The 15997-nt window shown below is 50.7% G+C and overlaps 1 protein-coding gene across 1 annotated transcript; it reads right to left on the reverse strand.

Moving 5' to 3' along the window:
* Positions 1-832: 832 nt before the first annotated feature.
* Positions 833-15010, reverse strand: FAIM2 (Fas apoptotic inhibitory molecule 2; the record flags this gene model as incomplete). The annotated part of the gene is made up of 11 exons (XM_010284366.1): positions 833-1442; positions 3302-3355; positions 5243-5338; positions 5893-5980; positions 7208-7245; positions 7744-7783; positions 8335-8385; positions 10709-10762; positions 11506-11570; positions 11716-11819; positions 14830-15010. Coding segments are annotated over 11 exons (921 nt in total), but the record flags the coding sequence as incomplete, so codon positions are not given.
* Between the last annotated feature and the right edge of the window lie 987 nt (positions 15011-15997).

Below are 15997 nucleotides of genomic sequence, written 5' to 3' on the forward strand. Positions count from 1 at the left end.
GCAAAAGGCCTCTTATCTCCACCTGGAGCTTTACAGTTAGAAATTAGCCAGCTAATCCCCAAACAGGGGAATGTGAGCAAGGGGAAGGTGGAAAGTTACCTGAACACTCAGAGGCATCCATTGCTCTCACTGACATCCCCGTTTAGGGGAGCAGCACTGGAAAATGGCCAGAGCAAGAGGCAACACTGGCATTTGCTACAAAGCAGTGCCCATTTTGAGCAACATGCATTCACCCTGGCCTCAGTCTCTAGGTAGTGACCACTTAGGACCATTCATCTCAAGCAACCAAGACAATTTTGTGAAGGCATCAGATCCTTATGCTGGGTCACAGGATCTCAGCCACCCATCTCCCACATCAGGAGGTGCCTGGCTTTGCATGGGCTCTGAAACTCAGCCTCTTTCATCTCTTCCTCCGCAGTTCTCTGCCAATAATCCTTACATGGGACCACAATCCTCCCAGGTGAAGAGCCACACTTCAGAGAGAAGTGACATACATGTCCCCCTTGGGTGGGGAGGTGAGCCCACAGCCAGTCGTCCTGCTGTCCCACACTGGGAAGGAAAGTACAAATTCAGCCCCATGGCCAGATGCGAAGGTTACAGACGAATTCTTCCTACAGGGGCATTAGGGGTGTCCTCAAAAAGGCTGCACATCCTGAACAACAGGTTCCCTTGTGCCTGGAGGACTGATTGCTGGGACATCCAGACTACGTGATCCTGAGCTCTGCACTTCTAAAAGCAGGCACTATCAGGAATGTATCTCTGCAGAGGCCACATGGCTCCAAATGAACGCAGGAGAGAAACAGGGGGACACAAGGATTTCCCTAGCCTTTTCCCTTTGTTCAGCTGGTTTTCCTGCCAGGGTCCTCGCAAAATTCCCTACTCTTTTCCCCTTAATGTTATTTTTCCTTTGCAGAGCTGTTCTTAGCATTCAACTTCCCATGATGTGCAGGACTCAGACAGGCGACTCTGACAGCCTCTGGGGAAAAGAGGATCTTGGTTCTCATGCCTCCCAGCCTCTGGTCTGGTTTGATCTCAGCAGGAGTGGAGGGAGCAGAAGAGATGTAACACTTAAGCCCTACTTTGCTTTCTGGGTCACAAAGGCCTAACAGCATATATACAAGCTGCATAAGGAACCCAGGGGCTTTGCTCAGCTGATTGAATGGAGCCTGTTTGTGGGCTAGAAAGGGTGGGTTTGGTTTGGGTTTTTTTAACCCTCTTTTCCTCCTCTTTTAATTTTTTTTTTTTAAACACTTGCATCTTGCTGGCAAAGAGAATTTACTGCCTTACTGCACTCAATCCTGGCTGGAGCCAAAGAACTGGAGGAAGAAGGAGAAGATGTAGATGATGTCCAGATAGATATTGAGGGCTCCAAAGATGTATTCCTCTGGGTTCAGAGAGTACCGACGATTCCCCATCAGCATCTGGGTATCAAATGCCAGGAACTGTGAGGAAAGAGGAGGAAACCAAGTAACAGTCACATGGAGATTTGCCACATGGAGGCAAGAAGTGCTCTATGACAGGACTTCTCCCAATTGCTTCGCTGTACCCAGAACAAAAATGCACCCAGTTTTTATGGGCTGCAGCTGCAATTCAAAAGCTCAGAATAATGCAATGAACAAGCTGCAACTTTCCCCTTTCTTCTTTTCACTCCTGATAGTCAAACCCTGAGCCTAACTATTACTCTAGGTCTGCTTCCTTCATGCTTTTTCCCCAAGGTTCCCCTTTGCTTCATTCATCCCAAATGCATCCCAGGATCAGCTCTGGAGCAGTTCTCCCTGTTCCTCCTCAGCCAGTCCCTACAACTAGTTATTCCCAGACCTCCCCAGCTCAGAAACCGCTGCCAGGTAACAAAGTGACCTGGACCCAACATGACATTGCAGCAGCAACACTAGAGCAATAAAAAGCAAGCAGCCCCAGATCCTGGGCAGCACCAAGGTCTGCAGAGCTGCCAGCAGAGGTAGCCAGACCCAGAGGGGAGCTAACACCTTTCTTAGGTACAAATACAACCCAGTGCAGGGCAGATTTTACCAGTGGAGCCATCACAGTGGGAATCCAGCGCCCAGCCTGCCTGCAGGGACACAGCACTCACAGGAACAAACATGGGCTAGAAGGCAGGCTCGTGGCCCAGCTGCAAGAAGACCTGCACCTTGTTGCATGCCTTCAAACTCAATATATTCTCCCATCTCGCCTTTACTCCCTCTGTTCACCTAGCCTGCAACCGACGCCTTGGCGTGAAGCTCTTCAGAGTTGGCAGGGCATCTTTGCCATCGCCTGGAGTCAGCTGGCACCTCTGCCCTCCCAGTCATAAATAACAACTGATCTCCCCAGACATTGTCAGGCTGAGCTGACAAGCCTGGCACAATAGACTCCACCAGCTGAGTTTCTGACTGAAGCTTACGGGGTGATTATGAGATGTTTAGCCTACTTGTATTTTACAGAGCAGTCTTTAATCATGAGTCACAGAAGAAATACCTGAGCTCACTTGAAATTACTATTATAGCTAATAAATGAAATTGCTCAACTGCTCTTATTTACAACATGCCCAATGGGCAACGCCTTGAACCCCAAGGCAGCCCTCCTCCTGACCCCCACCTCAAGGTAGTGCCAAGCACCTTCACAGACAACTCCCACAGCTGAATGGCAAGCACTGCACTGCCGGGACTTGCTCCGGGAAGAGGCTCATAGGAGGGACTGCCGGGGAGCAGTCGAAGGAATGAATCAAGCCTTTTCAGCTTTCCTTGGAGGAGCTGCCCAGCTTCAGGGCTTTTCCTACCTGCAATGAACCTTCCTAATGTCCCTTAATCCCAAACCATGGCCTCTCGCTCTTTCTTACTCAAACTCATACCCAATCCTTGGCCCACTCCCAATGAACCAGCCCCGACTTGACTTCGCTCACTTCTGCAGCCTCATTTCATCCCCAGGCTCCCTTTGAGCCCTGCAGTCCAGTTCCCATCGCTGCGCCAAAGCTTGATCTCTGCTTTTCCCACCCCAGAGATGCTTTTTTGTCCTGTCCCTACAATGCTTTCTGCTGTTCACACCTAGTGTTGCACATACAGCACAGGTTTGCCAATCACACCACGCTCTGCACCAGCGCAGTCACGTACACCAACACCGTCTCGGGACAAGACTGAGGTCACTGCAATAATTGCTATGCATGAGCCATTTGAGGATGTGGAGTGCTCTGCAATCCTGCGACTCGCTCTTCTCCCTTCCCCAAGCACCCTTCAAAGCTAAAAGCATTTACTCTTTGCTTATTTGTCCTGCCAGCACATTCCCAGGCCCCATAACCAGCACCACTTACCATAGTAAAGATAATGGCACCAAGCAGAGCGTAGATCGCATGCAGCCAAGGGACCTAAAGGAAACAAATCCATCAGTCAGTGCCTGGGAGAAGACCGGTTAACTAGGACTTGACAGCAGAGGGCTTAGCTCTCATGTGGAGGATACAAGTTAGGGAAAGTGCTTTGATAGCCCAGGATGGACTTGCACCACTTCCAGCTCCAACACTGCTTCTGTTGTTGACCTTTTCGTTGCCAAAAGAGTCACTGTGCCTCAGTTTCCCCTCTCTCACTGTGGCCATTGTGTCTACATGGGTCATAAGCTTCTAGATCAGGTACTTGGGTTTCCAAATAGCCTACATCAGCACAGCTGCCATCTCTGTGGCAATATCCTAGCACTACCCTGCCGGGAATATTTTGCAGCAGCCCTACGTGTTTACTTACCCAGACAAGGCTGATGCCATTAGCAGAAGCACCAAACGTTTCCAAGGGCCAGACCCAGCTTCACCATACAAGCCCAAGTTACCCAACAAGCATAACTTAAATGCATTCATCTGCTGGAGTCACAGCAGGAAATTCACTGGAATTAAGACCAAACCTCAACCCTGCTTGCTGCAGGGGTGCTTGCTGTGGCACAGTAGCACACAGCGCTAAAGGAGAAGCTGCCTATATCCCAGGAGAAGGTGCCCACATGGATGGCTGATTCAGCCCAGAGATCAGCCTCCCTCCCCAGATAGACAAGCTCATTACAAGGTTGCCTCAAGCTATGCTTATCTTGACAAGCTGCAAGATAAAGAGTAGTTGTCTCAACAGTTTAATAGCGGTGGCTTGGCACTGAAAGCTGGTTTACCCTCACGTTTGCACAGGGGAGAGGTGGATCTCAAGCCAAGACAACCAAAATGCAAGCTCCTGCTTTTGGAAACACCAGCCTGTGTATTTGTCCATCATCAGACTAACTCCAGGGCTAGTACCAGTGGGAGCGTGTCCCGCAGGTCTGGCCCTTAAAGTATGACTCAGGTCCCTAGAGAAGCCAGGTAAGATGCGAAGGGTTTAGAGGTCACTTAAAGGCTGCTGTGATCAAAGCCGGGTGCCTCTGTCTCCAGTGCAAGCAGGCATTCAGGGTGATTAATGGTGGCTGCACAGCCCCACACACCTTCCCTCTTTCATCAGCATCTTCCAGGGTCTGTCAGGCTCTTGTCTGAATGACGACTCACCTAATGAGACACTCTTGGATGGAGACCAGACACTCAGAGCTACCACACCAAACCCTCTATCAGGTGTGGTCACAAGCTGCTCCAAGATTTCAGCTGGGCACAGCCAACACCAGCTGTGACCGGGTCTGAGCCAAAAGCAGGGAGGCTGAAGGAAGGGGCTGGACCCACGCAAGAGGGGCTGGCAGCAGTTAGGAGTGACATGGTCAGGACTTGTTCCCAGGCCCCGCTCCAGAGGAGCTTATTTCTGAGAAATTTGAGTCTCAATATTTAAACGCTGCAAGACACTGTTAGTGTGAATACAGCCAGGTCTGGCCAGACAGGCACCCCACTGCACTTGTCCAGAGTCCAAGTCCTGCCCTGAATTTGGAGCATGAGCCCTGTTTTGTATTGGGCAGGCCAGTGCTTCAGTGTGCTCACCACCGTGGTTTTAGTGGAGGGGAAACTGAGGCACAAGCAGGTGATGTGACCTTCCATGGGGTCACTACACAGCTCCAGGAACAGAAGGAAACTTCCTTAAGCCCCAGGCCAGTGCTGTCCTACAACCTGATATCTGATTGTACAAGAAGGCAACAGCCACCTGGTCTCGCCTTTCGTTTCTGTTGGTGTTTCTGCACGGTTGCGGAGAGCAGGCTGGGACAGCCCTCTCAAGCCAAGCCCTGGAGCTTGCCCGCTTTAGGCTGATCTGCTCCCAGCCTTGCACCAGGACTGGTGGCACTGGGCAAGGAAGGAGGGGCGCAGGTCATTACTCACATATTGGTAGGGCAGTATCACAGCCAGGATGATGCCACCAAAGAAGAGTACCATGAGCATCACGAAGAGGACACCCTGGTAGGAGGTGAAGTCAAACTGCAGAGGTAAAGAACATCACGTTACACGTGCAGAGTGCTGGAAGAGGAGGCAGCAAGGGGAGCCAAACCTCCCGGTGTCCACAGGGAGGGACTCTCCAGCAGCACACCCATCTTGCTGTCACATGGCGATTGCTTCACCTGCACCTCAGGTCCTATAGCCCAACACCCATCTGTAAGGCACACAGAGCCAAATGCTTACCACATCCCCTTTATCGCCATGGGCAAGAACTTGGTACCCATTGCATACCTGAAATCAAAAGCCCGTCATACACATTTGTACCAGTGCCCTTCAATACCCCACAGCCTAATCCTCCAAAAAAACCCAGCTTACGCTCATGTATTAGCATCTTCTGGCCCCATCTGCACCCCTGACACATCCCTCACCCCAGCAGCTGTCCTAATCTTCCTGTAACCTTCACTGTACATGCCAGCATCCCTCAGGTTGCTCCTGTATCCAGAGCCCTATAGGCATGCCCCTCACACCTCACCCTGACCCTGTGTCCTGCCCCTGGGAGACGCTTCTCCTGGAGGGACTGATCAGCACAAACGCACCTTGGTCTGGAAGCTGAAGATCGTGACAGACAGACACACCAGGGCTGTGATCCCCAGACACAGAAGGACTGACTTGGTATTGTAGTAACTGCAAAATGAACAGCAAAACTGCTTTTCAGTGTTTCCCACAGGGACAGGCGTAAGGAGGGTTTAAGACAGGCAGAAGCTTGGCAGAGGTGTACAGGGAAAGCCTGAGTCCTAGGGGCACAAATGACACTGAAATTATCAATGTCCCCTGTTAATGTAAAAGGGGAAGGATAAAAAATACAAAAAAAGACTAGATGAGTTTTCTTCCTGCTTTAAATAGAAGAGGGTAGACAGGAGGGCATGTCTATGCCTCCTGGGAACTCAGGAACAGCTAAGATGGGGACTTACTATAAAAAAAAAAATCTATCTGTCCATGGACAGATGGAGAAGGGGGAGGATTCAAACTGGGAGGCAATAAAAATAGAATGACAAATGTCATTGCAGCACAATGAGAAATCAGAAAGCTGCAGCCACTGTTACACTACAGATGTGCTCATAACAGGAGTCTGAGTCTTGGAAAACTGCAGGGAAGGAGGGATTTGAACAGGTAGAAAGACTGCAAGCTAAGGTCATAATTTTTTTGTATGTCTGACTACTGATTTTGGCTACAGCACCAGGCTCAGCCCTAAAAAAAAAAACCACGACAGTCCCCACTCTCCCCTTCAGTTTGATTTTAGAGTGATATCGCTGGTATTTTCCCCGACTTGCTGAAACCACTACTTTCTTTGTCCCCAGCACACATCCATCAACGCCCACTGGGTCATCTGCCTCATCACCAGGGACCCACGTGAACCAGGCTGATCTTGCGAGCAGACTGTAACAGTGAAAACACAAGCAAAGGGAGCAAGCTGTAGACTACAAAAAAAACGAGAAAGTGCTGGAAAAAACCCTCCTTGTCTCACTCCAGCCCCATCTGCTAGAGTGCTGCTTAATGGAAAAGGTGAGATCACAGCATACGTAGTCCCCTATGGCCCATAGCACTGCCTTGTCCCTGGTGAGAGCGCTCTAGTGCTCTCTCATGGGATTTAGCATAGCCAGGAACTACCCCGTGCTGCCCCAGCTGTGACAGAGAAGGGGATGCCACCGCAGGTCTGAGAGCTTCTTTAAAAAGTGTCTTCAAAGGGGAAAGTGAGGCTATGTGTAGCTACTGGAACAGCTCCAAAGAGATCAGGTGGCCCATATATATATTTCAGAACTATGGAATTTTTTTTTTTAATTTTTTTTTTTTTTGCAGGAAGACACAGGACATAGGACCTGAAACCCTCCAGAGACTGCATGCTCAACCTACCTGGAGAGCATCCCAGTGAGATAAGCCATGGAGAGTGTCTGGGAGGGAAAATGCATTCATGTCCCAGGGAGAGACACACAACAGATAAAACATTTCAATTACAGTGATGACAAGGGCAGTGAAGCCTCTTAAACAGATGCTCAAGAGAAGCAATTTTTACATAGTTTCTAATCCTCCAGTGATTAATATCCACAGGGCAGGTTAAAGTGAGGGCAGGCCACCACCCAGAGAGCAGTCCCACCTTCTCCATCCCTTTACCCCTCTTGCACAGGACTCCAGCACCCTACACCAGCTCCCACCACCAACCAGCCTCCACAGGCTTTTTTTTTTTTTTTTTTTAAACAGAGGCTCCCTTCTTCCCTGCTTATCACATTCTAGTTCAATTACAGCTCCTGAGCCCAAGTGCAGGGCAATTAAAGGATGAAATTCCTGCTTTCTGCAGGAATCCAGACCAGACGTCTCTCCTGCTTGGAGCCATTATGAAACCCACGCTGGCTGCTGGGGCAGGGCAGATGCTGTCCAGATGTGCTACTTACAAAGATGCTTAGCAGGATCAGATTCCATGGGAAATACCTCCTGCAAGTGAAGAAACAGGGGCTGGTCAGCCCTGCGATGCAGAGGGCAGAGGTAGTTAGCAGCGCTGCACAACAGGTTGCTTAAGACGTGCCATATAATTAGTGGCCTGTGCAGCAAGTGGCAGGGGTGGTGCAAGGGGACAGTCATCCTGTTGGGAATGAGAGCACTGTGGGGTGCTCCTAGACCAAGAGGGCAAACAGCCCCGTGATATTCCAGCAAAGCAAGTCAGCAATGCCCTGCTCCACTGACAGCAAAGACAACCATCCTCTGCGGTATTTAATGAGAACGTGGAGCTACACGGCGATGCAATTTTTACTGCAACATAGCTTCCTTTCCACCTGCAATTTGACTTCAGCTTTTAATGCTGTGTTGCAGCAACCCACAACTGCATCAGGCCTGAAAATACAGCTGCCGCTTCTGTCCCCACATCACTGTGCCAGCATGACCCCATCCCACCTCTGCCACATTGTTGGTCATGCTTGAAACAAGAGGAAGAACATTCATCCTTCATTTCACAGGGCTGTTTCAAATCCAAACAGACAATATTTTACCTGGGTCCAGAGCAGCAAGCAAGAATCAAGTAAGTCGCAAAGAAAACAGCACTGCAAAGGAAAGAAAGAGCAGTTTAGGGAGGAAAACCCAAGCGTCGAGACGGAGGAGAGGAGTCTCCAGCAGATATGCACTGTTTAAAATGCAAGCGCCAGAAGTTGAGGCTGGGTAGGAAGCAAGGCAGTAACCACCTCCCGCTGCAGCGGTTTTCTGGTCACAGCTGCCTACTTTGCTTGTGCCAGTCCAAGGTGGGACAGCACAACTCTCTCTTGGAAAACCCAAAGGATGGTCTTGGAGCAGAGCAAGGGTAGCACTCAGGTCCAGGACAGGTGGAGCACCCAAACGTGTTTGTTGTTGACACCTTGTCAGTGCATGAATTGCTCATATGGAGGTGGCCAGACTTTGCCCCTCATTTTCCAGGCCTTCCTGGCCTGGTGGGATCAAGGCATCCTGATGGGATTTCAGCAGCGCTTAAACCAAGATTCACAGGGCTGGTAGAAGTCACTTGCCTAAGGCTGGAGGGAAGGTCTGTGTCAGAGAAGGGAACTGGTCCCATGTTACTGCACCAGCACTCGAGGAAGAGTTCAACAGCAGAAGGATCCTCTAAGGTCAGTGAAGCTCGTAGACCCAAGCCTAAAATGCTGTTGCACAAGCCATCCCCAGGTCACAGAAGAGTTATTTATCGCACATGACTTGACCCTTCAGCAAAGCAAAAACATCCAACAGCTGAGGGATGGTCTCCCCCTGCTCTGGACGTCACGCAGCCCGGGTGTTTTTCCACAGTGCTGATGGGTTATGGCACAGTGGGAACCTGCTTACCTGCTCTCACCCAGTGCCTGGGGGGGAAAGCAGCTTCCAAGCATGCCGATGGCTGCACGATAGCCAGTCACCTTAGGTCTAATAAATGAACATGACGGCAAAACCCACGGGCCATGATAAATGCACCAGAGATAAACCTGAACATTGCTCTCCCACAGGGAAACCAGGAAAACTGGAGTGGACACAGCTGCATAGAGGGAAAGCAAGCACCTCGGGAGCAAAGAGAGCCATTGCAGTTGTCCATCTCCTTTGCACCCCTTGTTGCAACATCCACTCTTGCTTTATTCCCTCCGAGCCATCACCCCAGCAGTAGGAAAACACCTAGGGCACCGACTTCTGTTTTACAGAGGTATATAGAGAGTTGGGGTCTCTGTATGAAAGAGATCCAGACCCAGGTCAGGACAAGCAATTGGAGACACTGGGATGGAGGGAAGGGTTGGCTTGCTGGGAGATGAAAAGACTGACAAAATTGAAGTCCTTCAAGTACAGAGCCTACCCCCAGCTGGCCCAAGGTGGGTTTGCTCCTATTGAAAGATGTAAATGCTAATTATGCAGTAAGCTGCAGGAGATGAACCCAAAGGCCAAAGCAGAGCTTGGTCTTGTCTTCCCTACAAGGCAACACTGCTTCTCCAATCTACCAATTGGCCAAGAAGGAGCACATTATTTTCCTTCAAGGTCAAAGAGGCATGATGATGCCAGCTCCCTTCCATTACTGCTATCTTGGGTCTTTTTTTGAGAGTTATATAAGCTGGTGTCTCATCTCTGCGCCTGGACACATTTCATGATTTGGGTGTGAACTAATTAAAGCCAAGTTCACAGAGCCTTGTTCACAGACAATTGCATTGCACACTCTGTGTGCTTAATTAGCAGCACTAACACAAGCGGCATTCAGGAAACCAGCACAACTGCAAATATACCAACGCATAGAAGCGCTGCCTCCGAGCTGACCTTTCAGACCGGGTTTGACTAATGAATGGCATCCGAAATTCTGGGCACAGAGAGCAGCTCTGTGATGAAACCCAGGCATGACAGCCCCACAAACATCTTAATCCCTCCAAATGCATACTTCCCCCCTTGACATTGCCTGCAACCTTCTTCATCTGTTGCATATCAAGGCATGCAATGTAAACCCAGGCAATCTCCTTGCTTTCAATGGGACAAACACAAAATTAAGCCTCTAAGGTACCACAGACACCCTTTCAGGCTTCACATCTGGGTTTCTGCACTGTTTTCCTGGAAGCTCCCCAGTTTTACCTGGTTTGCTCTGCAAGCAATACTCATGTATTTACTTTGACCCTGGTTTGTAGAGCAGCAAGCCTTCTTTTTGAAACTATTTGTAGATATCTAGCATCTCTCGTGTCTCAGACTCATTTTGGTGAGATTTTCTCTCTTCTCACCTCAGTTATCCATTAATTTCCCCAGCTCCCCCTGCACACATTATTGCAATTCTTCACACACAAGATACAAAGGTGTTTGGAAAGTGTCTCCACATCACCACAGCCACATCCAGAGCTGTTTGGAGCATACGTGACCACAGGAGAAGACAGAGATACTCACTAGGAAGCCCAATACCAGGCAGAGTGCGTCTGAATGTACCCCTTGACTGGCTCACTGCAAGACAGAGAAAAGGAATGCTGAGCAGAAAGCATAAAAAAGCCAATCACTTCACAGGCTGCTGCTAAATTAAACCTGGGAATACGCAGGGGGTGATGCAGCATGGGGTATGTGAAAACAAAACCAACCCAAACACGGCTGAATCTACCCAGCAGACTGACCAACTGGAAAGAAATTCAACCTGTCAAGTTGGAAAGACAGCCGTGCTGTTATGAATTACACAGTCAGGGGAATGGCCACTGCCTTCTCTGAGAAGTGATTAAAGAGCTGAAGTCCTCAGGCTGACAGTGATTCATTATTTATTCCAGAGGCAACGTGAGCTGCACATGCCCAAAATGCTCAGTCATCCGAGCTAGAGACAGCCACTGCTCGAGTGTGGGGTATCTGCTTCGGCAAGGGGAGGTAACCCAGTCCCTGAAGCTGAGGTAGGCTGGGATCTGATGGCCTTGATAATTCCCAAAGGAAAATACAGCAGTTAATACTCAGGGGCAAGCAGCCCAGGCCTCTTGGCTGGGGATAGCACCCAGAAGGGACAACGTACCATCCAGAGGACATGCAGGAAAAGTAGCAGAAGTACTGAAGGACCTCTCAGGGTTCCCTCAGTTTTGTTTTTCTATTGGAGCACATGGGAAGAAAAGTTCAGGTATCTACGTAACAGACAACACCCCCAAGTAACAGGTAATTCAGGAGCAGGTCATACATAGGACAAAGCAAGCATTACTGCTACACAGGAGACCTACCAGAAGGTGAAGAAAGCCACAATAACAACAGTGACCAAGAGCTGGACCATCAGGATGGCATAAACCTGCAACGAGAGGCAGCCCGTGGGCAACCTGCAGACTCCCCGCTTCCCACCCAGCCCGGGGAAGCCAGCAAAGTCCTCCAAGGGCTGAAACCTGCTGTCCTCCCTTCACAGGGGAAAGCTGAGCCTGGAGAGACTTGCCCCTTACCTTCCTGATGAACACTCTGCGCACATTCCTGTCATCCCAGCTGAAGGTTGTGAGCATCTCCGTGTCCCCCGGGTACGCACCACTGCCATAGCTTGGGCTCGTGCCTGAAACGGAAGCCAGACAGATCAACTCCTGTCACCCAGTTCCCTCCCCAGCTGCAATAATCTGACCCCCGTGGTTGACTACAGCTCAGGATGCCCAAATTTCAAGGTTTTCTTGTTACACTGCAAAACAGGCATGCTAGGAGGCACACAGCTCCCTTCCCACCCCTGCATCTTATTAGGACCACCTCAGAGAACAGAGGTGGGAAACCACTTCTGCAAACTCCAGCATGACAAGGACACCAGGGTTAATTCCTGTCTACGGTAACACGGTATCTTTAATGGCAGTTAGACCGCTTGTATCATATCCTTGCTCACCTTTCACTGAATATTAAAGCATCCCCCAGAGGAGCTGTGACTCAGCACCTCGGTCATTCCCATGAGGAGCTCTGGTACAGGAGGATTCCCTCGCTGCTCTGTAATTTCCTGAGCTTAGACTGTGTCTGCGTCACGTCTTATGTCAACGGTGTGCCCTCTCCCCTGAGAGAAGCTTGTTACAGCCAGCCTCTCCATAAGGTTCCATCCCTGAATCTTATTTCCATGCAGGTACAAGGGGGAAACAACCCCAGTGCTGCTGCTGAGAGTACCGTCCCCCAAAATCACTGCACCACGCAACCCAGCTCTGCTTTGCTGAGGGCTCTGTAATGCAGGCTCTTGGTGTTGGAGTTACCCTGCAGATGGGCAAGGAGGAAGGCTGGACCATAAAGCATCAGTTTGTTCTGCAGCCTGAAGGAGGATGGAGGCAAACATGGGAAAAACTCTGCCTTCCGGAGGAGGCGACTATGCCGACAGCCAGGGATGAAGGTAGCAGCAAGGATATTGCGGGGCAGGCGGCTGCAAGGAGAAACCCACAGCAACAGCTTCTCCCTGCTAAGATCAGCTGCACAAATTAGATATGAGTCAGCCTTCTCCATCTCCTGAACGTCATGCTCGAGAAAAAATAAAACAAATACCAACACTCCAATTGTCTTAGCGCATCATTCCCCTGTGCTATTTGCTTCTCTTGCAAATATCCCCTTCCGCGTTATTAAGGGTCTCCCCGCCTGGGTTTCCTACAGAATAAAGGCATTAGAATATGCAATTACACCAGCTTTACATTCGTGTCCCTGCCTGCTTGATAGATGCCTTCCCCTCTTCTCAAAGCTTTTTAGCTTAGCAATACTCAGATCCTTCAGGCAGATGGAGGAAGGACCCTCTCAAACTCAAGAGGACAGGCTGCAGACACCAGGAAAGCCAAACTCAAGGCTCTGGTCCTGGATTTCTTCTGTTTTACTGGTCAAAGCTTGCTTGCTCTTATTGCAGAAGCCTCATCCTAAAGATGTCCCTGGCAGGAAACAAATCCCTTGCATTCTTCTTGTGCCTAATAAATCTCTTGTGCCGCCTTCTACACCCCAGTGGAGATGAAACTCCTGCAGTGCATCCTCCCTGCGTTTCTGGGAGATTTGTCATCACCCACGCTGGGCCAAGAGCACCCGAGGCCCATATCCCCGGGACACTTCAATGCCTCCTGCATCAAAGCAATCAAGGCATCTAAACACCAAATTAGGCACCTAAATGCCTCGGAGGAATGGAAGGGGTTTCCTCCTCCCAGCACCCGTTACCTCCCACCCATGGCCACATCTGAGGCAGCAAGACAGTATGTCCCAAGCTCGTTATTAAAGAAAGCAATCCAAAACACACGCCGCTTCTCTCTCCAGCTATTTCCAGTCTCATATAAGCTGTCTGACACAGCCCCATGGCATGTCCCTGCCCCAGACCTTGGTACAGGAGCCACAGCTTGCAGTGTGGCTGAGGGCAGGGAAAGGGGAGGAGGACACGAAACCAGAGGAAAACACCAGCAGGGATCAGGGCACAGGACACAGCAGAGAGGAAATCCTGCCATGCATGTCAGGGAGGGGGCACATCACCTGAACAAGTCCTCCAGGATACCCAAAACACCAGCATCCTAACCCATTTGGGCTTTACCCATCCTAATTCATCGTGACAGTAGAAAGAACCAGACGGTTGTTATAGCAAGCTGGGAGGTTATGCATCCCCCCTGTTTCTGACCCCTGAAGGCAAAAAAGAAGGGGAAAAGTCTGTGAATCCATCAGAGCGTACAGGCACACATATCAGAGGGGTTTAGCTTGCTCTTTCCCCTTCCCTAAACACCTCCATCCCTGCAGCTGTGACTATCCCCGCTGGATGGAACAGGCAGTCAGCAAAGCACAGCAGAGGAAGAGGACTGAGCAGAGAGAGGCGACCCAGGAGTCATTAAATCCCATCCATCCAGCGCTCTCTCCGATTCAAGCTGTGCTAACCGAGTGCAGACTTGCTTGCCAGCCACTGCGTCCCGCATCCATCCCAGCTTGCCACTACACAGCCATTCCCCTGCACTGGGCACAGTCGAGCCTTTGGCTGCTTGCAACAGCCAAGCAGAAGCTGCACACAGCACCCAGGGAAGAAAAGCTGTTTGTTTGCCGAGGAGTCAGCCACACAGACCCACGCTGGAACAAATCAGCCTTCAAGTCCAGCCGTGTTTTAGCCGCCACTGGCTCTGAACAGTGGCTCACAGCAGCCAGACATCACCGATGCCCCGACACTGATTTTGCCAGTTCAGCGGCTTCTTTGAAAGCTGGGGTTGAGCAGGAGCTAGAGGTGGGGCTGCTGCCTGCAGCGCCGCGAGCGTTGCACCAGGACCTTCCCCAGCCCTGGGAGGTGGCATCGCCCAGCGCAGCAAGCTGGGAGAGGGGATTTTTCCCATCCAAGTCCTGGGAAAGGAGAGCAGGGACAGAGCACTGGAGTTTAGTCCCCGCTTTGGAAGGCAGTGTGGCCTAGTGGTTGGGTGAAATGGCTTTTACATATAGACTTATATGGCTTATAGCTACAGCTCTAGGGTGAGCTCCACCATGGACCAAAGTGGCGACCACATCCCCGGTTCCCCTCTCCTTTACAAGCCTGTAGGGGGAATCTCTGCACTCCTCTCCCCCCTCTGCAAGGGGCTCACCCTGGGTACAGCCGCAAGAGGACTTACTGGGGTCGACGTAAGCCCAGCTGGGGTGTAGCGGGACTGATGGGGGAGGAGGGTAAGCACCAGACTTCATCCCTTCTCCCGCTGTCGCCTCCTCATAGGTCGGAGGAGCTGGTGGAGCTGTGGCATTGTCCTTCTTCTCCCCTTGCCCCTCGGAGTTGGGGGGTTTGTTGTTCACAGAGAGCTGCACAGAAAGGTGAGCAGGGGGGATAGAGAGATTAGACTGTAAAAACAGCACAGAAACTGCCCTGCAATGGGAACCCGGCGGGGCACGGACAGAGGTCTGGAGGTCCCTCTGTTGGATCGCAGGAACTGGAAGGACACCCAGTAACTCCTGTGAGCTGGCAACAGACCCATCCCTGCACCCCCAGGAAGGAGCATCCTCTGATGTGATTGAGGGAAGAGATGGGAGAACACCTGACATGTTAAAAGGGGATGAAAACTTATAGGCAGCCAGTCCTGAGGGGAGACACAGCCTTGCCCAGGGTCTTCCGCATGGCTCGGGCTCATACATAACACTGGAAAACATCCAAGTAATTCTCTGCTTTTCAGCCTACTTTTCTAAATTTCCCCTTTAAAAAGAGCTTTCAGTTACTGGGCTCCTTCATTTCCACTTACATCCACATTTTGGGGAGTTTCTTCTAGCCCTCAGGAACTACTCTGATCTGGCCCTCCAACATTTTCTTCCAGCTCCTTCCTCTCTGCCCATCTAGAGGCTCAGCCTTGCTGCTTTCCATAATCTGAAGATGCAGCTAAGGGACTTAGGATCCCGTGTCTTCAGACTATGAAATCCCAGCCCAGCAAAGAGCTAGCCTCAGGCCACTTGAGAACTTGCTTCTCCTTGAGAACGTTATCCATTTATCCATTATCCTTCGAGATCTTTGTCATCCCGGGATAAGTTATGAGCCTGGTATTCTGCCCTCGCTGCCAAAAGGGGTGCCAGCTCAGCATCGGGGATAGCATCCCCACAGATCACAGGGATGCAGGGCTGGAACCACAAAAAGTCCAAAGTGAAGCAGATCGACTAACCAGCGCTGCCACAGACAGCACAGCCCCTGTGAGAAGGTCTTAAATTAAAGGTGTAACAGGCCCTTGGAAATAAAGCCAGGGTGCCGGGCGGGGATGTGCACCACGAGCAGACCCAGCTGCATCAGGATAACTGTGCCATCTC

This window comes from Phaethon lepturus, unplaced genomic scaffold (assembly GCF_000687285.1).
Source record: "Phaethon lepturus isolate BGI_N335 unplaced genomic scaffold, ASM68728v1 scaffold51593, whole genome shotgun sequence".
In the NCBI taxonomy this organism is placed as follows: domain Eukaryota; kingdom Metazoa; phylum Chordata; class Aves; order Phaethontiformes; family Phaethontidae; genus Phaethon; species Phaethon lepturus.